At 49.0% G+C, this 23,992-nt stretch overlaps 1 protein-coding gene across 2 annotated transcripts in view; it reads left to right on the top strand.

Annotated features, from left to right (window-relative positions):
- ATP13A1 (ATPase 13A1) overlaps positions 1–23,992 on the top strand; it is a 412,373-nt gene that overhangs the window by 134,093 nt on the left and 254,288 nt on the right. For both annotated transcript variants that reach the window (XM_085654252.1, XM_085654251.1), the window contains exon 7: positions 2,422–2,528. In XM_085654252.1, the coding sequence (XP_085510378.1) occupies positions 2,422–2,528 (107 nt within the window). The remainder of the gene's footprint in view (positions 1–2,421; positions 2,529–23,992) is intronic.

Raw genomic sequence — 23,992 nt, forward strand, 5'->3', positions numbered from 1 at the left:
GTAGCTCTGCTGCAAGACGAGTCACTCAGTCGCTATTGTTGAGACTGAGGCAGGCAGGGTTTGGCCCCAAAAGTCCACTGCAGTCTTCTGTTCTCGTTGTCTTGCAGCTCTTATTGGTCCTCTTCTTCTGTATCTAACAAATTTGAGTTCCTGGCATCGGGTGCCTCCTAAATGCTCAATGTTGGGGTGTTAAGGAGAGTGAGAGGTAGTAGCCAATGGGCTACTTACCAGGTGTGTACATCCTCTGTATGACCACTTCCTATGGGAAGTTGGCATAACACTGACCCAGTGATCCTAATTCCGCCTAAACCCAGAAGGTGGAATTCTAAGTATTGCGTTTACATCAGGTAGCCCACCTTAGAGGTGGGAATAGCCTGAGGGAGGAACACGCCGCCTGACTAGCTAATTTTCCTGTCTGTCCTGGTGCCAAATGGGCCCGGGACAAGTGGTGGCATTTCCCTTTCTGGGGAAGCCTTGGGTCACATATCAAAGGCGGCAGAGGCCCTTGAAGCCTCCTGGCTTGATATGCTGATCACTTAGCCAGCCTGCTTGGATGAGATGACCTCTCCGGCAGGGGCAGGCATTGTTTTTGCCCTCAAAGCGCAAGATCTCACCTGCAGGGGGTCAGAAACCTGTCTGTTTTGGCAGACTGGCCTACACCATTCAGCCAGTACTCTAGTCCTCAGTCGGTTTTTAGGGGGCACCTCTAAGGTGCCCTCTGGGTGCATGTATTAATAAATCCATCACTGGAATCAGTGTATGTTTATTTATGCAAGATGTTTGATACCAAGCATCTGTAGTTTCAGTGAATCCATCAAGTAGCTGGGGAATTCATAAATACCAGTGTCCATCGCATGTTCTCAAAATAGCTTCCCTGTTCACTTGTGACATCTAAGAATCGACTTGGACATCACAGGGGCATATCTGCTCATGCAGATACGTCCACACATGTAGTATAGTGCACCCTGCCTTGGGGCTGTAAGGCCTGCTGTAGGAGTGACTTACCTATGCTGCATGCAGTGTCTGCAGGCATGGTATGTCTTCACTTTTCTCTGTACTATGACACTCAGCCAGCAATGACAGTTTGCATTATGTTGCTGGGAGGTCTAGGGTGGCACAATACATACTGCAACCCATTAGCGACAGTCTTTAGGCTCCTTATCAGGGGTACCATTTACTAGGAACTTACATAGGGTCCTAAAGGTATTGTCATTTGGGGGAACAATTGTACAGTTTTAGGGGAAGAGATTCTGCACTGGGGACCTGGATAGCAGGAACCCAGTGCACTCCTGTCAAAATTGCATCAGAAAATTGCAGCAGATGCCAGCAAAAAGTGGACGTGACCATGTCAAAAAAGAACACTTTCCTACAGGAATTACCTAGGGTGAAGTGCCATTGGAAAAGGTGGCGTATGTCTGAGAACTACAGGGTGAAAGCAGAAGAAGCTGGAAGGCTCTTACTTTACATTCCATTTCGTGTTCACAAGAAAAAAAGTTTCTTACTGCAGAGGAAGCTTTTCCCCCAGAAGCCCCAGATGGAGACTGTAAAGGGTAGCCCTATGGTACAAGCCCCAGAGGGTTTGCCTGCCTGGGATGGGAGGACACCCCACCTTCATCGTCCACACAGTAAAGGTAGTACAGAGGGCATGGCCTCTGCACTAAAGAGGTTAAAAGAAGTAGACATCCTAACATTAACTGCCATTTTATTTATGAACTGTTAATTCAGTGCCCTTTCTCCTAATCTTTTAACCCCTTCTGTGCCCATGACGAGATAGTCTCGTCATGGAGCGCGGTTGCGCTGTGCCCATGACGAGACTATCTCGTCATCGACCCCGCCCGCTAATGAAAGGGCCGGCACAGGAGGGGGAAAGGGCGGGGCACTCAAGGGGTTAAGCATCCCTTGAAAACTCAGTCCTAATACTTAGTTGACTATGCAATGTAAAAATGGGGGGATGCTGTCAGTGTGGCCATTGTTTTCTACCTGTCTCTTCATTCCTGCCTCACTGTCGCACATATTCATTAATCTTGCACGCTGTAGTTGTAACGTTAATATTGCTCTTGTCACTAGTGTGAAACAATGGATGTGAACTGTTTTACTAAGCCTCTGGAAAATGTGCAAACACAAATGTGTCCTTAAAGATTCTGTAAGGAGTGATGAAATGGAACTAGGAACAGACTTGATGTTTTAGGCTTGATTGCTTTGGAAGACGCTTCCAATTACAATGGTGCCCCATCCCTCACTCCAAGCCTCCTTCGTTCATTCCTGCAAAAATACACAGTAATAGAAATATTATCACCTTCTTTAACCGCCAAGGGCAGTCTAACATTGGTTTTCAGAGCACATACATGCAAAATACTTACAAATAAATTCAGTGTGCTCTGTGTCATGTTTTTTTTAATTCTACCTGCTTCCCTCCTACAGGCCGGTCCCCTCATGAGAACTTGGTTCCGTGTGACGTGCTGTTGCTTAGAGGAAGATGTATAGTGGATGAAGCCATGTTAACTGGAGAATCTGTCCCCCAAATGAAGGTAAATGTGAAAGGAGTGACTAGTGTTTGATCCTTTTCAAATCAGATCAGCTTTAATACATTTCCTACCTAGATCTGTCTGATCTGGCTTCACAGGGCGTTTTATGGTTTGTATTATTATGGCAGAGACATTTTTCAAGCTCTGATTTATTGGCCCTCTTTCAAGGGTGTTATCTATTTCTGATATCCAAAAGTAAAAAGGGACCCACATCATGGGAAATGCCCCTTGGTATGGAGTTACTTAATGTTTCGTACTATATCCAGTATGTGTTGGACCAAGGAATTCATAAAACATTGATAGGTTTGACCTACATACTCCCAAGATTTCATGCTTCAGCATTGGCCACACCTCATTTACCAGAAATGATTCTAATGGTGAATGGGCTTCTCGTTATTTTGAAGGAGTACTTTAGAGTGGGTGGGTGTTGGAAACAGCCCACCCCCACTCCGCAGGGTGGTGGTGGACTCCTCGAACACACTGTGGTAGCTTGGCTCGAGTGGTCAGGAAACAGGCGCAGTGCTAAGCATACAATATACCCATACAATAACCATGCGTGCATCCGTTCCAAAAACGACTCTACACCGTAAAAATTATGAAAATATTCTTTCTTTATCTTTTTCTCTTAGTTGCTGATTGGAAAAATAAATAGGTCAATCACAATATACAAGTTTCAATTAGTGCAGGTCAAATAAATATTGGCTGTTTGATGAAATAAAGGGGGGTGATCATAAATAACAGGGCATAAATACAAGTGCAATATATACAGACAATTAAATACTTTGAGGCAATAAATACTGTACCAATAAATATTGTACACCAACAAGTCCTGTGGACCTATAAATATAGTGCAGCAATAAATAGGTAAAAACTCAATAAATACAGTATCCCCAATAAATAATTAAAAGTATACAGCAACCCTCATATAATCAGATGACACTTCAATTCTTAAGGGCTGATATGGCCCAGGCACAGCTTGTAGGGTTGTGGAAGGCTTGAGGGGGGGCTACTCCCTGGCTGGGACAAGGCTGAGGCCTAATCTGAGGTAGATCCAAGGGGGGTATACCAGTGCCCCGGCTTTCTCTCTCCACACAACCTCTCTAGGTTAGTCCCAGTTCACCCCAGGCACAGTCAGGTGGGTTTCAGCACCTCCCTAGCCCCTTAGAGCAGTCTCTCAGGTCTCCACAGGGCCTTAGGCGCCCTCTACTCCACTTACTGCCCTTTTTCTGATGTTCCGACGCCGCTGGAGTCGTGTCGACGCCGTGAGGCGGTTCCGGTTCGGTCTCGGCGGCCTCGGCACAATGTCAGTTCTTTGACGACGCCGGCAGGCGGTTCCGGTCCGATGTCGGTGGCCTCGGTTCGATCTCGACCTCCGATTCGACGGCGTCGGGCAGTCTCTTCACGATGTCGACTTCGGGCGGCTCCGGTCCGATGGCGCTCTCGGCTCCGATGACGTCGGCCGGCCTGGCCTCGATGTCGACTTCCGGCGACTCCGGGGTGCGATCCTCAACCCCGACCTCCGGTGCTCCTCCTCACAGGCTCCGGGCGACTCCGGAGTGCGATCCTCACTCCCGACCTCCGGTGCTCCTCTACCTCGGTCTCCGACGACTCCGGAGGGCGGACTTCACTCCTCCGATGACGCCGCTCGCTCGACCTCGGTTCACTTCCTCCTCGACCTCTGGTATTCCTCACGACCTCCGTCGGCGCCCTCTCACGACCTCAGGCGGCTCCGGGTACGACGTCTGCTACTTCAGTCAGCGCCGCTTCTCCACCTCGGGCTCCAGGTCTTCAGGCTACTCGACGCCGGACTCCAGGGAAACCAGTTCTCAGGTCAGGATCTTGCTGCTTTCTGCTTCTAAGGCCTGTTCCTGCTGTTCAGGTCCTTAGGATGAGTTTTTCTGTCTTCTTCCCACACAGGGCTATAGGCTGGGATCCATCAGTAGGGACAAGTATCAAGGGTGGGTTTATGGACCCCACTCCAGGCACAAGTTTCCACCCCTGCTGCTTCACTCCTTCCTCCTTCACTGTTGTGCTGCTCTCTCTTCACCAGTCAGGTGCCAACTGCCAGCTCCAACTGCCAACTGCCTCTCTTATCCTCCCAACATTCTAAACGGTCTCCAACTGTCACAGAGTTCTGGAATCTCCTGGAATGTTCTGGAAGGTGCTGGTAGGTTCCAGTGGATGCTGGTGATGTCACAGGTGGCCACCATTTTGTGCTCCAGGCCCTCAGACAGAAGTTTCAGGGGTAGCTAAAATGGCTCCCTGAATCTGCAGCAACACTAAAAAGTCTGGTGGTTCCCAAAAAGGAAAAATTCAAACAGGGGTTGAGGCAAAAGTGGGACAAAATAAATAATGATGAGGAGGGACCACCCGAAGGGCTGACAGGTCTAACACGCGTCCCCCCCAGCTGAAAGTGGGGAGAGCTACCCAACCCCTTGGGAGTTCTCATCACTAAGGCGGAAATACCTTGAGAGACCGTCTGCATTGGCGTGGTCCACTCCAGGCCGATGTTCCACCTGAAAGTCCATTCCCTGTAGGGAAATAGACCACCTCAACAACTTGGGATTCTCCCCCTTCATTTGCATCAGCCAACGAAGGGGTCTGTGGTCTGTCTGAACTAGGAAGTGCGAGCCAAACAGGTATGGCCGCAACTTCTTCAGAGCCCATACCACTGCAAAGGCTTCACGCTCTATTGCACTCCACTTCTGTTCCCTGGGAAGTAGTCTCCTGGATAGGAAAACCACGGGTTGATCCAGACCCTCTTCGTTGAGTTGCGATAACACTGCCCCAATGCCATGTTCTGATGCATCTGTCTGGACAATGAACTTCTTGGAAAAGTCTGGGGCCCTTAAGACCGGGGCCTCGCACATGGCTTTCTTCAATTTCTCAAAGGCTTGCTGACAAGCCTCCGTCCAGACTACCCGTCGAGGTTGTTTCTTGGACGTGAGCTCCGTGAGGGGGGCTACGATGGTACCGTACCCCTTCACGAAGCGGCGGTAATATCCCGTGAGGCCCAAAAATGCTCGGACCTCAGTCTGTGTCTTGGGGGGTTCCCAGGCCATGATGGCCTCGATCTTCGCCTGGAGGGGTTGCACCGCTCCCCTACCCACCAAGTGTCCAAGGTACACTACCGACCCCTGCCCGATCTGGCACTTGCTGGCCTTGATCGTCAATCCAGCTTGTCTCAGGGCCTGGAGAACAGCTTGCAGGTGACGCAAGTGATCCTCCCAGCTGTTACTGAAGACGGCTATGTCATCCAGATAAGCAGCAGAGAAACTCTCCATTCCGGTGAGGATCTGGTTTACCAGGCGCTGAAACGTGGCAGGTGCGTTCTTGAGCCCAAAGGGCATCACACAGAACTGGTAGTGGCCATTGGGCGTGGAGAAGGCTGACCTTTCCCTTGCTCCATCAGTCAAAGAGATCTGCCAGTACCCCGAATTAAGGTCAAAGGTACTTAGATATTGGGCAGCTCCCAGCCGGTCAATTAATTCATCCGCCCTAGGGATCGGATGAGCATCAGTTTTTGTCACTGAATTCAGTCCCCGGTAGTCCACACAGAACCTCAGTTCTGGTTGGGCACCCGGTGGTGCAGCTTTTGGTACTAACACCACCGGACTGGACCAGGGGCTGCTAGAAGGTTCAATCACTCCTAGCTCCAGCATCTTAGTGACTTCACTATGAATGCTGGCCTTCACCTTGTCTGACATCCGGTAGATCTTGGACTTCACAGGTGGGCTGTCTCCTGTGTCCACGTCATGGACGCACAGGTGAGTCCTACCCGGGACAAGGGAGAACAACGAAGAGTACTGCCCCAGGACCTGGCGACAGTCCTCCTGCTGTTCAGGAGTTAGAGATGGGGAGAGAATCACTCCCTCCACCGACCCATCCTTTTCTTGAGACGCAAACAGATCAGGGAGAGGCTCGCTTTCCACGTCCTCTCCTCCGTCAGTCACCATCATCAAGATGACTTCGGGCCTCTCGTGGTGGGGTTTGAGGCGGTTGGCATGCAGCACCCGCAGGGGCTGACGAGGGGTCTTCAGGTCCACCAAGTAGGTAGCCTTACCCTTCTTCTCCAACACCTCAAAGGGTCCTGACCAGCGATCCTGGAGGGCACTAAGCTCTCCGGGTTCGATCACCCACACCTTCTGGCCAGGCTCCAACTCCACCGGGTGAGCATTGTGGTCATACCACGCCTTCATTACTGCTTGGCTGGCTTCCAAGTTGTCAGAAGCTTGCTTCCACAACTTAGCCATTTGGCTCCGGAAGGCCAGCATGTAGCTCACCACATCCTGGGGAAGCTTTCTGGGAGTTCTTTCCCATCCGTCTCTCACCAGGTTGAGAGGTCCCCGTACAGGGTGCCCATACAGAAGCTCGAAGGGGCTGAAGCCCACTCCCTTCTGTGGCACTTCCCTGTAGGAAAAAAGTAAACAGGGTAGGAGGACGTCCCATTTCCTCCGCAGGCTTTCAGGCAGACTTCTGATCATGCCCTTCAAGGTTTTATTAAACCTCTCCACCAGACCATTGGTCTGGGGGTGGTAAGGAGTTGTGAACCGGTAGGTCACTCCACACTCCTTCCACATCGCCCGCATATACGCTGACATGAAGTTGGTCCCCCTGTCGGACACAACTTCCTTGGGAAAACCCACTCGGGTAAAGATTCCCATCAGGGCCCTAGCCACAACAGGTGCTGTTATGGTCCTCAGAGGTATTGCCTCTGGGTACCGTGTGGCATGATCCACCAGGACCAGGATCAACCTGTGACCAGCTGATGTTGGCGGATCTAACGGACCCACAATGTCGATGCCCACCCTTTCAAAGGGGGTGCTAACGACAGGAAGTGGTTCCAGGGGAGCTTTCAGCTTCACCCCTGTTTTCCCACTGGCTTGGCAAGACACACATGTCCGGCAGTAGGTATCGGACGACACTTTCATCTGAGGCCAATAAAAGTGTGGGACAAGACGGGCGAAGGTCTTGTCTTGCCCCAGGTGTCCTGCCAATGGTATCTCGTGAGCCAACTCCAGAAGGAAGGCTCGATAACGTTGAGGGACTACCAAGGCTCGTGACGATCCGTGTAGGGGTGCCTTGGGTTCACTGTAGAGGAGGCCATCCTCCCAGTAAACACTGTAGTTCCCTTCAACGTTCCCTGCTGCCTGGGCTTCGGCCTGTCGCCTCAGCCCCTCAAGGGTAGGGCACTCCCTCTGGCCCTGGCAGAATTCCTCCCTGGACGGGCCTCCCTCCACGTGCCACTCGGCCGGGATGGGTAGGTCCTCCAGGTTGGTAACGTCCCCCTCCGCAGACTCCTGGTCCACCACCTCCGGTGGCCTATCCGCCCTACGGGGTGGAGACGCCGAGGCAGGCTCCTCCTGTCCTCGGTTCTTCCCTTGACTGGCAGCTGGCTGGGCCTTTGTTCCAGGCTCCAGCCGAAATGAACTCCCTCTTCGGGTAGTCTCGGACCTTGTGCTAACACAGGCCCAGTCAGGTGTACCCAGCATCTCGGTGTGAGTCCGGTATTCCACCTCCTTCCAAGCGTTGTGCTCCATGTCATTGCCCAGCAGACAATCGACTGGCACGGCAGGGCTTACGGCAACTCGAAGTGAACCTGCAACCCCCCCCCATTCAAAGGGAACCTCGGCCACGGGATAGTGACCTGTTCTGCCGTCAGCCATCGCGGCTGGGTGGAGTACATCGGGAATTACCTGCTCTGGAGACACCAGTTGGCTACGCACCATAGTCATACTGGCTCCTCTGTCTCTCAGAGCCTCCCCTCTTTGGCCGTTGATGGTGATCCACTGCCCATACTTTGCGGTATTTGCGGGCACCTGGATCTTAGGAACCATCTCCCGTTCTCCCAGGGACACTAAAGTGACACCCGCCCACTCCCTTCCCCTAGTTAAGGGCATCTCCTCCCCGAGCACTACACTAGCTACTCCGGGGGGCTTTCCTCCAGTGGGAGGGGGTGATCGTTTCTGACACTTCGGATCTCCTTTATAGTGTCCAACGCCACCGCACTCGTAGCAATGGACAACCCTTGGCTGCTGACTCTGGCCAGGATTAGGGTTTCTGGGTGGGTTAGCCTTAGAGGTGAATCCTGTTCCCTTCCCTTGGAAGTTATTTTGGGGGCCTTTGGAGAACTCCTTTTTCTTTTCCCCTCCCTCTTTCTTCTGGGGGGCGCCATGTCCGGCCTTTTGAGTATCCCCTCCAGTCCCCCTTGTGGACACTCGGGTACTAGCCCAAATATCCGCCTCCTCAGCAAGCTTCCGGGGACTGGTCAGCTTGCTATCCACCAGGTGTTGCCGCAGTTCAGGGAAACATTTCTCGAGTAGGTGTTCCTTCAGTACTAGGTCAAACAACTCCTCGTAGTTCCTCACTTCACTGCCCTGAATCCAACCTTCCATTGCCTTCTTCGCATAGTCCAGGAAGTCCACCCAATTCTGCGTGCCCAGCTTGTGACTACCCCTGAACTTCTGTCTGTACTTTTCAGGTGTTAGTCCAAACTTTCTGATGAGCCCCAGTTTCATGGTGGGGTAGTGGGTCTGCTCATCCTCCTCGAGGGCCAATAAAGCATCCCTACCAGCTGGGGGCATGTACTTGTACAATCCCCCTCCCCAGTACTTCTCCGGAACCCCATGGGCCCTCAGTGAGACCTCATAGGCCGCTAGCCACTTGGCGATATCGTCGCCCACTCCATAGCTAGCCACTATGTCCTTTGGCAGGTATGGTTTAGATTCCCTGGTGATTTCTTGGTTTTGGCTGCCACCATTAGGAACAGGTTGTGCCCCGATTCTCAAAATCTGAAGATCTATTTCTTTCAGTCGCAATTCATGGGCCATCCTCTGCTCCTCCTTTTCCTTCTCCAGCTTTGCTAAGTCCCATGTGAGCTGTCTTTTCTCCCTCCGGTCTGCTAACTCCACGCTGGATAAGCCCCCGCTAGAGACAGTGCTGCCCTTCCTAGAAAGTGTCCTGGGCCCTGCTGACAGGTTCCCCACCTCAGGTTGGTACATCTCAGCCCCCTCGGGGTCAGGCTCTCCATCCCTGTCTTCCTCCTCAGCCTTGCTTTCTCGGCGTGCCTCCCCCCAAGCCCTTAAGCTGGTTTGGAGTGCACCCTTCTTCGCTCCTGGGGGACAGTACACCCCCTCCCGCTGGCAAAACTCCCTGAGTTGGGCCACAGTGTACGTTTCTAGATTCTCTAGTACAAACTCCATCTTGCCCACTCAGGTTAGAGGACAGGTTTTGTGCAGTAACAATGCAGGGGGGGTACCCTTAATAATACCTCCTCCCACCACCAGAGTAAATTTGGAAAAAACAAAAACCCACAATTAGGAAGGCCGCTTTGAGAAAACTCCCGGTGTAGGCCTATGGACTACCCACAGTTATTGTTGAGTATACGTAGGCACAGCTCTATCCCACCGCTGAACACCAATTTATGTTGGAAACAGCCCACCCCCACTCCGCAGGGTGGTGGTGGACTCCTCGAACACACTGTGGTAGCTTGGCTCGAGTGGTCAGGAAACAGGCGCAGTGCTAAGCATACAATATACCCATACAATAACCATGCGTGCATCCGTTCCAAAAACGACTCTACACCGTAAAAATTATGAAAATATTCTTTCTTTATCTTTTTCTCTTAGTTGCTGATTGGAAAAATAAATAGGTCAATCACAATATACAAGTTTCAATTAGTGCAGGTCAAATAAATATTGGCTGTTTGATGAAATAAAGGGGGGTGATCATAAATAACAGGGCATAAATACAAGTGCAATATATACAGACAATTAAATACTTTGAGGCAATAAATACTGTACCAATAAATATTGTACACCAACAAGTCCTGTGGACCTATAAATATAGTGCAGCAATAAATAGGTAAAAACTCAATAAATACAGTATCCCCAATAAATAATTAAAAGTATACAGCAACCCTCATATAATCAGATGACACTTCAATTCTTAAGGGCTGATATGGCCCAGGCACAGCTTGTAGGGTTGTGGAAGGCTTGAGGGGGGGCTACTCCCTGGCTGGGACAAGGCTGAGGCCTAATCTGAGGTAGATCCAAGGGGGGTATACCAGTGCCCCGGCTTTCTCTCTCCACACAACCTCTCTAGGTTAGTCCCAGTTCACCCCAGGCACAGTCAGGTGGGTTTCAGCACCTCCCTAGCCCCTTAGAGCAGTCTCTCAGGTCTCCACAGGGCCTTAGGCGCCCTCTACTCCACTTACTGCCCTTTTTCTGATGTTCCGACGCCGCTGGAGTCGTGTCGACGCCGTGAGGCGGTTCCGGTTCGGTCTCGGCGGCCTCGGCACAATGTCAGTTCTTTGACGACGCCGGCAGGCGGTTCCGGTCCGATGTCGGTGGCCTCGGTTCGATCTCGACCTCCGATTCGACGGCGTCGGGCAGTCTCTTCACGATGTCGACTTCGGGCGGCTCCGGTCCGATGGCGCTCTCGGCTCCGATGACGTCGGCCGGCCTGGCCTCGATGTCGACTTCCGGCGACTCCGGGGTGCGATCCTCAACCCCGACCTCCGGTGCTCCTCCTCACAGGCTCCGGGCGACTCCGGAGTGCGATCCTCACTCCCGACCTCCGGTGCTCTTCTACCTCGGTCTCCGACGACTCCGGAGGGCGGACTTCACTCCTCCGATGACGCCGCTCGCTCGACCTCGGTTCACTTCCTCCTCGACCTCTGGTATTCCTCACGACCTCCGTCGGCGCCCTCTCACGACCTCAGGCGGCTCCGGGTACGACGTCTGCTACTTCAGTCAGCGCCGCTTCTCCACCTCGGGCTCCAGGTCTTCAGGCTACTCGACGCCGGACTCCAGGGAAACCAGTTCTCAGGTCAGGATCTTGCTGCTTTCTGCTTCTAAGGCCTGTTCCTGCTGTTCAGGTCCTTAGGATGAGTTTTCCTGTCTTCTTCCCACACAGGGCTATAGGCTGGGATCCATCAGTAGGGACAAGTATCAAGGGTGGGTTTATGGACCCCACTCCAGGCACAAGTTTCCACCCCTGCTGCTTCACTCCTTCCTCCTTCACTGTTGTGCTGCTCTCTCTTCACCAGTCAGGTGCCAACTGCCAGCTCCAACTGCCAACTGCCTCTCTTATCCTCCCAACATTCTAAACGGTCTCCAACTGTCACAGAGTTCTGGAATCTCCTGGAATGTTCTGGAAGGTGCTGGTAGGTTCCAGTGGATGCTGGTGATGTCACAGGTGGCCACCATTTTGTGCTCCAGGCCCTCAGACAGAAGTTTCAGGGGTAGCTAAAATGGCTCCCTGAATCTGCAGCAACACTAAAAAGTCTGGTGGTTCCCAAAAAGGAAAAATTCAAACAGGGGTTGAGGCAAAAGTGGGACAAAATAAATAATGATGAGGAGGGACCACCCGAAGGGCTGACAGGTCTAACAGTGGGTAAATATGAAAGCAGGATTTAGAAAGTCTGAAAATCCCCATATCCTAACCCAAAGGCCATGGACTTTTTTAAATGGGTGGTAGATATAAGGGATGAGTAAAATCTGTGGAGATGCTTGGGACTATCTAATATCCCTGCATCTAAATGGGTTGACATGGTTCAGCCTATATAATAGCCTTAAAAGTGTCTTGGGGTTTCTTTAGGACCCAGTCCCTTACACTCCTAACTCCTCTATTACAAACACATACATACATTCATCGACAAGCACACTGTACTGGTTAGTATAGTTCTCTGGGACAGCGATAGCTGAAGATGCACTATTTTATTTTCGTCCTGTGGGTACATATAACATAGATAGCAATTTAAAACGCAACTGGAGACATAAAAGCAAATAAAAACAAGCATTGGCATAGCCAATAGGTCTCGCTTTTGGGACCTTATAAGTATTTAGTTATGCAGCACAATATCCTTGGTGCAACAACATCAACTGTTGCATGTCTAAACACTTATAAGGTCCCAAAAGCGAGACCTATTGGCTATGCCAATGCTTGTTTACATAGTAACTGAGTATCAGCTACGTCTTACTCCCAAATAGACAGATAGCCCTAATACTCGATATACTACTGATATCATTGGAATTTCTATAAAAACATGGCATTGTGATATACTAAAGAACATAGTACTATTTCATGTGGAGCACAATCATTAAAGACTAGTCTGCCGTACAACCATTCACAAGGCAACGTCATCGAGGTATACTAAGAACAAAGGGTATTGTAATGGCCTGCAGACTCAATGTACCTTGCTTGATACTGTAAGGAAAAATCACAATGATGTACTAACGTACACAATGCACCCTAATTCTGGTATCCAAAAAGCAAATGCACTTTGATGCACTAGTGAATACACTGCACCATGATTGTGATAAATTAACAAAGTGCATTATGGTCTACGAATGGGCGTGATTCACCCAGACTGTAGTGTAGGAGAACATTTTTATTGTTATCCACTAGTGTAGCCTGATTGTGGTAAATTGGAAACACAATGCAATGTCATGTATTATGCACTATGCTTGTGGTATACAATAAATAACGTCCATTGCCGTAAACTGGTGAACAGAGTGCATTCTGCTTGTGATACAGAATAAATAACAATCATAGTGATGTACTAGTGAACACAACACACCTGAGTGCACAATGAACGCAGACTACTAGTGAGAATAATATAACGTGACGGAATGCTGGTAGCGGGCCACATTGAGTTAAGATGGTACGGACACGAGACCAGCTTTTAAGATGGTGGATGAGGGCAGGGGCCCCTTTTCCGATCTGCAGGATTGATGGGTTTAAGACTCCCCACTTTCCGGTTGCTCCAAAGGAGACCTGGTTCACTAAATTCCCAATTGTGCCACTATATTACGAGGGGGTTGACAAAAACTACGAACTGCAGAGACCCGTCTGTGAGTGGAGATCGGGTGAGACATGAGACAGCGGGCAGAAAGAGAGTGGAGCTAGACAGAGAATCGGGGGGGGGAGTAGGGGTGAGGTGAAAAGCACTTGAGAGATGTGCAAACTCCTAAAGAAGAGGAAAACAAGCATTGGCCCATCTGGAGCGTGTTCGGGAACACTGGGGGGGGGGGGGGGGGGCGAACTGCAGAGACCCGTCTGTGAGGGGAGACCGAGTGAGACACGAGACAGCGGGCAGAAAGAGAGTGGACATGGCAGAGAATCAGAGGGGGGAGTAGGGGTGAGGTGAAAAACTCGAGAGAGGTGCGAACCCCTAAAGAAGAGGAAAACAAGCATTGGCCCATCTGGAGAGTGTTAGGGGACACGGGGGGGGGGGGGCGCGAACTGCAGAGACCCGTCTGAGGGGAGGCCAAGTGAGACACGAGACAGCTGGCAGAAAGAGAGTGGAGCAGGCAACTTGAACAGCAAATGTAAACAAGAGAGGAACGCCAGATGGCGCCGGGAGCAGCAGCAGCCGGCGGGAGGAGCGGGGAGGCGGAGCTTTCGCGGGACACTAACAGGAACACTTAATAAATAAATAAATGCACGCTTAAAGTGAAACCGGCACTATTCTCATTGGGAGGGGTGGGGGTGAGTTTTGAAATGGATCATGGTGCCCTGTACCAAAAAAGTACCTGACCTCTCTGTAGCTGTGATGTGGCCTCATGTTCAGCTTGCCTGAGGCACTAAGGGGCTTCCCTGTAACAGGACGGAGTGGGTGGGGGGGCAAGAGTGGGGGCAGAAACGAGCAGAATAAAGACGCGTGGCCACGAGACGTGCTCTATGCTGGGGGAGGAGCGTTGAAGCAAGCGCTTGGGAGAGCGTTCGAGAAGAAAGCCAGATGGCGCCTGATCGCGTGCTGTAAGGGTGCCCACGAGCTATCCGAGGAATGCGCGTTACTGTGCGCGTAACCACAAGCTCCAGGCCACACAAAAAGCTGTGGTTGGATTTTTAAAGCCCACTCACTAAATGTCTTGCTAGAGCAGCGCATGCGCTGGCTCAGGCGAGACCTAAAAATGATAAAACTGACATAAGAATTTTTCATGCTCGTAGTAACTATTTGTAACTATCATGTCACATGTGACTAGCTCACACAGCAACCCACTGCAAAATGTATAAAGTAGGGCCACCCGTGAAACACTATGTTGGAGGCTGCGGCGGAACCCAAGGGGCCCGCAGCCCCAGCCGGCTCCCTAGCCTGCACCATACTGAGTGCTGGCTCCTGCCAGCACCTTTTCTTTGCTCCCACCTGAGTTGAAGCTGAATTTTTATACTGCTCCTGCCTGTCTGGAGCAAAGTGGAGTTCCCTGCCCAGAAGAGTGCGGGCAGGGTTTTTGGGAGGGGTGATGAATTCCTCACCTTCAAAGTGCATTTGGCCCCAGGAGAATAGGGTCAACTACCCTGAGTGGTTTGGGAAGTGGGTCTACTCATGCCCCCCTCCCCATATATATCATATTGAGAACCACCGGGCCTGACCCACACCGGGGGTCAATTTTCTTTTAATTTAAATCACCGACTGGCATTTCAGTTTTTTAATTTTTGTTTGAAATGGCTCAGTCCCACTGTTATGTTATGTTATGTTAAATTAAATTTATTAAGCGCACGTACGCCCGTAGGCTTCATGGCGCTGTGGAAGACTAGCAAAACATAACATGTGACAGAAAGAAAGAAAATTTAACTAAGGATAAGCTTGCTTAAAGAGCCAAGTCTTAAAAGCCTGTCTAAAGGCTAACAGATCTTCGTGGAGTCTTAGTGGCAGTGGTAAGGAGTTCCACAGGGAGGAAGCCAGGAAGTGGAAAGATCCTCCTCCCTGGCGTTGTTTCCTGATCCGGGGCACGACTAACAAATTCTTTTGGCCAGAACGGAGAGCACGGGAGGGAGTGTAACTGACCAGCAGGCAGCTAATGAATCCAGGGCCCTTACCTTGTAGAGCCCTGAAGATAATGCATCCCGCTTTAAATGCTGCTCTCTGCGCTACAGGCAGCCAGTGGAGACTGGCCAGTCCAGGTCTAATAGACTGCCACTTAGGAATTTTACAGATCAACCTGGCCGCTTGGTTCTGAACCAGTTGGAGTCTCTTGAGCTGCCCCGCCGGTAGGCCCAGATATAAACTATTGGAATAATCCAAACGGGACAGCACAAGAGCAATGATGACCTGAATCAGAGCAGGGTGGGTTAAAAGGTGGGCGATCTTCTTAATCTTGCAAAGTTGGAAAAAACTTGCAGATACCACAGTCCCTACCTGGCTTTTGAGCGAAAGATCTTCATTAAAAGTGATACCTAAGCTCTTAACTGTTTGGGATTTAGCTGGAGGATCTCCCATTTCTGGAGGCCAGAAGTGTGGTCCCCAATGCAGTTCACTCTTCCCGGGCAAAATCAGTTCAGTTTTGCCTGGGTTGAGTTTCAGATGATTTAAACCCATCCATCTCTGAATGTGAACCATGACCTCCCGAAATTCGGTGGCAGCGCCAGGGGAGTCCAGACAGAAGATCAGTTGCAGATCATCTGCATAGTTAAAAATTAAGGCGCTAAACTTTTTTAATGAAAATAACAAGGGTCGTAAGTACAAATTAAACAAAAGTGGGGACAGGGACGAGCCTTGGGGGACTCCACATTCATTTTTGATTTTGGGCGCTGTAAAAGTTCCCAATCTCACTGCCTGGGTACGCTCCGAGATAAATGACTTCAGCCATCTAAGTGCCGAGCCTCTCAGGCCAGCCTGTTCGACACGGTCGACCAAGATGGTGTGGTCGACCGTGTCGAATGCGGCCGATAGGTCGAGAAGTACCAATGCTTGGTGAATGTCCCTATCTGCATTGCTTCTTAGTACATTCTGGACCGCCAGTGTCACCATCTCGGTTGAATGGCCTGGTCGAAACCCAGCTTGATTATGCTCCAGATATCCAGTGGTTTCAACGAAGCTAGAAAGACAGCTAGCAACGTGTGCCTCCAGGATTTTTGATAGGAATGGCAGCAGGGATATCGGGCGGTAATTAGATGGATCGTGAGGATCAAGACTGGGTTTTTTGATCAGGGGAATCAATAGAGCATGCTTAAATCCTGCCGGTACCTTTCACTGGAGTCCCAATGGGATTGTGGCTTAAAAATAAAATATATAATATTTATGTATTTTGGCCCCTCTTCCCTCTGGGACACTTCCATAAGGGCTAGGGGTGCAGGGTATCCCCACACTGGCCCCTTATATTTTCTTTCATTAATACACTCAGGACTTCGTCTCCGAGTCCTCCAATGGCTCCCTGCAATATTCTTCTAATTTTGCAGGCATCCAATCAGAGCACTCAGTCCCGCGGAGTCGTGGGAGCGAGGTGACACAAGGGAATTTACCCCACATCTTGCATCACTCATGGCATGTTCTTAATCATTGATAACATGACTGCAACATCTGACATAACATTGATGACAACAGTGCGCGATGGGGGCACAAGTTAGTTACTGTAGGCAAGAGTTATAGTTACTAGAGGTCTATAACACTTGTTTTTTTAATGAATATATTTATATAAAATCATGGAGTGCACAGGTGTCCTGTGCTATACTGCTCCAAGGCTGTGTTCGAGGCTGAAATCAGATGAAATTAATAGGCAGTTTATACGTTTCCTCTGATCAAAGCATTGCAAACAACTTCTGTCCTTCTGCCAATGAGCATCCAAGCCACACAGCTACACTGAAAAAATAACTGTTCATAAATATGGGTCAGATAAAATTGATGGCGGTGTGTTCTGGCTTGTGGGCTGAATATTGGACAGGCATGAGGTACAGAAATAATTCAGCAGTTGCAAAAGCCTTTGCCCATTCAGTCCCTTTATACTGAAATACAGGCATCCATGGAGAAAGTTGGAAAGGTTCTGGCTATTCCAACATTTGCTGAGACAGATTGATATTTATTACAGAAGAAGTTGACTGTAGAGATGGTAGGGGAGGCGATGGGTCAGTTAAAGACCAAAAAGTATGTTTTCGAGCCATGTGTTGCTTTAGAGACAGATGTTTTGCAAACTCCTGCCATCTAGTGTGGGATCCTGATGTGTGCCCATTGTTTTTCATTGCAAAACTTTCAAGTCACGAGATTGAGTGACTCCTCTTCTTGGTGATGATGCGCATAAGCATCGATTCCATTGTTTTCTTTCCGCTGTCTGGTTCGGATGTGTGTGATTGCGCTCCAGGTCCAGACGGTACAGATCTCTTTTCGGTTCCCAATCCACCCCAGTATTGTTTTCAATCGCTCTACCACTCTGCGTATCGAGGGACAATCGCCCGTTGGATCAATGCTCTCCTACTGCTGCCCCTCTAGGGCCTCACCCTTCTGGGCCTTTAAATTACTCTCCACAAGGTCCTTCACAAACTGCCCTCTTGGTGATCGAACGAACACCTTTCCATTTCTACCACCACTGCCACACGAAATACCCACAGACTGACCCCTCATCAGGTCTGTAACATGTGTTTGTCACCAGAACACAGAGAAGTGAATTGCGAAGCCTGTCGAGCTTTCCGGCCCAAAAAGACACTCTGGGATTGACTAGCATGCGGCCTCGAAATGCAGCCGAGGGCCACAGCAGACACTTTTGACCTCTTCGGCCACGACGACATCGGAGTAGAACATCCACAGACTTCTGTAGCGTAGGAGGAAGTGTTCTCTGTCGAAGACAGATCGGAATCCAAGCTTGACCGGGACTTTGAATTCAAGAAAAACACAACTGAGGTCGAAGCAGTGAGTACTGTACTTCCTGCCCCTCAGCCCTGGGTGGAACACCATAAAAAACACCCAACACCTCTAGTAAGAGTTATTCGGACTGCCACTGCCTCATGGCCATGGTCCGCTCAGAACGACTGGCTTGGAAGACCTGCTCGGCTCTGAAACACCAGCCGAAGCCTTCAGCATCGACACCCATGGCACCTACCTGCCCATCGGTACAAAGCTGACCTTCGGCTTCTAGTGGAACTTCAGCACTGAAGCGCAAACATGGTGCCGAATCGAAAGCTTCCAAGCGAACCCCCTAAAAAGACTGTTCCAGTTGAATCCATTCTCCACAAACTTTAGGAGAAATTGAATGCCAGACAGAGGCAAATACTGATACAACCACAAACTGGACGCATCCTCGCAAAGCCTCCGGTTTCGACACCACCATCAAAAAGACAAATGTCTTTTGAAGAGGCTATTGACCTGCGCACCCCACCAAAGAAAAAAAAGATGGACAAAGCTACCAGCCCTCTACCACTTCCTCCACCCTGACCACCTCCACCACCAGTACCTGACTCACCATCTCCACCACAGTCTATTGAGGATCCCCAAGACAGGTCACCTCAGGGATCCCACGGTGATGGCACAGGTGGACAAGATATGGGGGATGACACATTTGGTACACCACCACAAGATGACCCCGGGAACATACATGACATACTCTCTCCATGGGACACTGTCCCTGATTTATACCCAGCATGCCCCTCACCTCCTTATGATTCTACCACATACCAGGAGTTAATAGGCAGGGCTGCTGCGTTCCATGAGGTTGAATTACACAAAGAACCTCTAGAGAAGGATTTTCTTTTTGAAACCTTGTGAACCACACAGGGGTACACATTTACTGCATATGTTGATAGGGATGGTGCTTCACAGACTACCTCTTCAAAGACCCTCCCTGTCAGGGCCCGCATCATAACACCAAGAGTTGACAAAGTTTAAACCCTCTCCCTCTGACCCTATTCTTATCAGAGGACAGGTCCCACCAGACTTATTGGTGGTCACCAGTGCTCGTAAAAGAGCAAATTCACAAGCAAGCGAAGATGCGCCCTCTCCCGAGCAAACACACCGACGCAGCAGAAAAAAAGAGTAGCTGCCCAATCAGCAAGCCACTGGAGTATCGCTAACTCGTGGTTTCCTAGCCAGGTGCGACTGTGCTTACTGGGATGAGATGGGGAAGCTCCTCCAGCATCTCCCAGATGAGCACAGAAAAAGGGGACAGGAACTTGTCACAGAGGGCAAACTTCTCTTCACCACTTCTATCGGATGTGCCGTAGATTCAGACGGCACAGCGGCACGAGAAATTAATACAAGCATCCTACTATGCCGCCATGCTTAGTTAGGTATTTCAGTCTTTAATCCAGAGCTCCAGCAAAGCCAATTAAATGTCCCTTTTGACAAAGAGCACCTCTTTGGGCCACAGATTTAAGAGGCCCTAGAAAAAATTAAAAGGACACAAACGGCAATAGCCCTTCAGACTCCTTCACCTCGAGGCTCCTTTCGCTGCTCTAGCTATCGTGGAGGTTCCAAAACGACAACTGTGGAAGCCTCCACCTCATACCACTGAGGCCGATGTCAGTATTCCTTCCCCAGAAGTTACTACAGGGACTCCTAAAGGGGCATCAATACTTAAGGTAAAGGTGCTTTGGGGGGGGGGGAACACTCGCAAACAGACTTCCCTCACCTTCCTCCACACTACATAACACATGTAGGGGGCGTCTATAACAGTTACTACCCACATGGCAGTCGAAAATATTAGACCAGTGGGTGTTGGACATTATCGAACATGGCTATTGTCTGGAGCTCATTGCCACTCCCAACATACCACCTCGCTCCCAAAAGTTCTCACTGGAACATCAAATGCTGCTCAAACATAAAGTCAAGCTTTTTTTCCTCAAAGGAGCTATAGAACCCACCCCTCTACACCGTCTAGGATCAGGAGTATATTTCCTGATTCCCAAATGGGATGACACTATGGCCTATTTTAAATTCAAGGACAAAGCAACTTTCTCACAGCCCTCGATCTAAAAGACACCTATTTCCATATTCCAATACACTCAGCTCATCGCAAATATCTCGAGTTTGTGATAGCATGAAGACCCTACCAATGCAAAGTCCTTCCTACCCTTCTGGGAACACAACTGCACCACGGGTATTCACCAACTGTTTAGCAGTAGTAACAGCACATCCATGTATTCCCTTATCTGGACGACTGGGTCATCAAAGCCAGTACTCCTCATCTATGCCAGCAACACACACAAGCTACCATAGATCTCCTTCACCAACCGAGATTCACTCAGTCCCACAAAATCTTGCCTTCAATCTCCACAAATACAACCATATCCGGGGGCAATCCTAAACGCAAACCCAGGATTAGCATGTACCAATACAACAAGAATGAAAAGTCTCCAACGACCCAAACCAGGCAGCAATCGATGTAGATCTCGCTATTACCACAACCTTAGACACCATTGCCCCTAGAAAATTGACCAGATGTCCAAACAAACTCTCTCCATGGTTTACCACAGATTTAAAAACAACTAAACTTGCTGTCAGGGCAGACGAACGCAAATGGCGACACACCAAAACTATAACTGACCGACAACAATATAAAAAATCTCACAGGCTATATATGAATGATATAGCCTTAGCCAAAAAAGTTTATCTGGGGAACAGGATAAACCACGCAGCAAATTCTATACAAAATAGTTAAGGAATTCACGAACCCCCCATCATGCCAGCCTTCACTAACTAAGACCCAAGAATGGGTCAATTCTCTCATCTTTTTTTAAAAATAAAATTAACGACATCCACAAATTATTCCCCCAACCTACTGACACGACCTCAACTGACTCGCTATCCAAGCAAACAATCAATGAGTCTCTTTCCATCCACACCACTGTTCTTAAGGAATTCCACACATTCACAGAAGAAGTAGCCCTCACAATAAATAGAATTAAATCGGGTTCCCCAGCCGACCCGGCCTCTTCTCAAATTCTAAAATTGCGCCAGATTTTCTCCCTAACCTGACTAAAATCCTTAACCTCTCATTATCTCACTCTACTGTACCTTCTCACTGGAAAGAGGCCATAATCAGAAGAATTTAAAAAAAAAAACACTGCTGACCCTAAACAACCTCTAAACTATCGTCCAATCTCTCTCCTGCCACTGTTTTGGAAAGGCCATGGAATCCCTGATAAATAACCAACTATACAAACATCTAGAAGATAACAAGCTGTTAGATCCTTCCCAATCAGGACTCAGAGCGTTTCACAGCACCGAAACAGCCTTACTCGAAACCGTGGACAATATAAGGCTGGCCCTTGATTCAAGACAATCCACCATCCTGATTTTACTTGATCTGTCGGCTGCCTTTGACACCATCTCACATAATATTCTCCTAAAACGTCTAGCTGAGGTTGGTGTCGAGGGCTCAGCCTTACTTTGGATCAAGAGCTACCTGACTGGATGACTTTCAAAGGTCCAAATAGGAACATTCTCCTCAAAAAATCAGGAAATCGACAAGGGTGTCCCCCAAGGATCCATACTAAGTCCAGCGCTCTTCAATTTATATGTGTCCCCACTAGCAAAGGTAATCAAAGCACACTGTTTTGAAACCGTGTCTTATGCAGACGATACACAGCTGCTAATTACCCTAGGACCTGACTCCACCAACACCAAACTTCGGTTCCAACAATGTATGCTTGCAATAAGATTGGATGACTAACCACTATCTGTTACTCAACGCCGGAAAAACGGAGATACTGCTTTTTGGAAATGCACATAAACGTTGGACAGACGAATGGTGGCCGCCGTCCTTGGGCCCCTGCCCCCCACCTAAGTCTATAGCCCGGAACTTGGGGATAATGTTAGACAACAGACTTTCCATGGCCGACCATATTAACAATGTGGTATGCACCAGTTTCGAGCTCATGCGCAATCTCAAGAAAATTTTCAAATGGATTCCCCTCTCATCCCGCATGCCCCTAGTGCAAGGACTAATCATAAGCCGTCTGGACTACGGCAAGGCACTTTTCGCCTCCATAAACGAAGACCTCCTGACTAAACTTCAGGTCCTGCAAAACACTACGGCCATGATGGCTTTCGGCAGTCTATGCAAAGCATGTGTATCTACAGCTATACATGCCTCAAACCGATTAGATTACTTACCCTGTTCGTGGCATGTAGTGCTGTAGATTCACATTCGGCCGCCCTCCTCCCCAGACACCTGTAGCCGCTGCGGTTTCCTTTACTTCTGTTGCTACGCTTGGCCATCTCTTTACTACACTTACTTGCACTCTTTTCTCATCCACCTGTGAGAAAACAATCTAACAGTCAGTGCCTATGCCCATTATCACCAAGAGGAGGCGTCACTCGATCTTGTAACTCAAAAGACTTCTCCAAAGAATAACAACTTGCACACATCCGAATCCAACACTAGATGACAGGAGTATGAAAAGCATGTGAATCTATAGCACTACATGCCATTGACAAATGCTCACATGCTAACTAACAAAATTCTTCCTAATGTGTCCATGATAAACATTTCAGATGTTTGGCAATGCATAGCACAGAATGTATCTTACAACTCTTTCCTGAAGCTAAGCAGCAAGGGAGACTATGGCAATTAATTATATCACTTCTCTACGAGGAAGGGCAGCTGAAAGCTATCTTTGGCTCTTGTAAGCCTATGTCCCTACTAAATGTAGAAATAAAAATGTTGGCAAAGATATTAGCAAATAATTGATTTGAAGTAATAAGCTCCAGGAATCATCGGAATACGTCGGGTTTTATGCCACATTATTTTGCTGGACTCAATTTAAAAACATAGTTTTCTAGCATATACCCTGGAGGTATTTACATCATTGGATGCCTCCTAAGGCATCCAATGATTCAATCGAATGCCTATAACGTTTCTAGTTTCTAAAAAAGATGTATCCTTCAAATCATGGGTCAAGTATCTATATATATATATATATAGATATATATAGATATATATATATATATATTTTACCTACTGGCGGTCGCCAGTAGGTAGTTATAGTTCGGCCCCTGTTTCCATAGGAAAACGCAACATTCTATTTTGAATAACTTTGGCGCCGGTCGACGAATCCTCGCGAATTTCTCACAATAGGTGGGGCGCTGCGCTCTGCTCCTACCCTGAAAGTCTCGGGGGGATTCGTCAAGCGGGGGCTGAGATAAAAGGGGGGTCCCAAAACGCGTTTTTCCCATGCATTTTTCCATAGGACCTTTAGACACCGCTACAGCCCGAACGGCTGAACAGAGTTCCTTGAAATTTGGCAGAGAGGTAGTCTACAGGTCAAGGAAGTGCCTTTTGTAGGTTTGGTGTAAATCGGTTCAGTAGATTCTGAGAAAATAGCCTTTAAATCAATATATATATCTGAGCCAGCTTACGGTGCGCTTACCGTACGCGTGCGGTGACGTGCGCGAGCGCGATTCTGATTGGCTGTTCGATCTAAGTAAACATTCGAATCGGTCGAAACCAGGAAGCGGCGGCCGCCATTTTCTCTCTCGCACTCTGAGGGGGGCAGCATAAACAAAGTCAAAAAACATCTAAAGGGGTAGTATATTTAGTTCTTAACCACCCAGCATCGATATAGGTGTCCCCCAACAACCCCCAAGGCCAAAAAAACATTTTTAATTTTTTTCGAAAAATCGCCGATTACGCTTACCGTACGCGTACGGTTAAAATTATTTTAAAAAAAAAATGATCCACACTTTCCCCACCCCGTGTGCAAATGGTGCCCGAAGGGCACCATTTGTGCATGGCATATATAAATCAAGGAAACTA

This window comes from Triturus cristatus, chromosome 4_1 (genome assembly GCF_964204655.1).
Source record: "Triturus cristatus chromosome 4_1, aTriCri1.1, whole genome shotgun sequence".
NCBI classification, from domain to species: domain Eukaryota; kingdom Metazoa; phylum Chordata; class Amphibia; order Caudata; family Salamandridae; genus Triturus; species Triturus cristatus.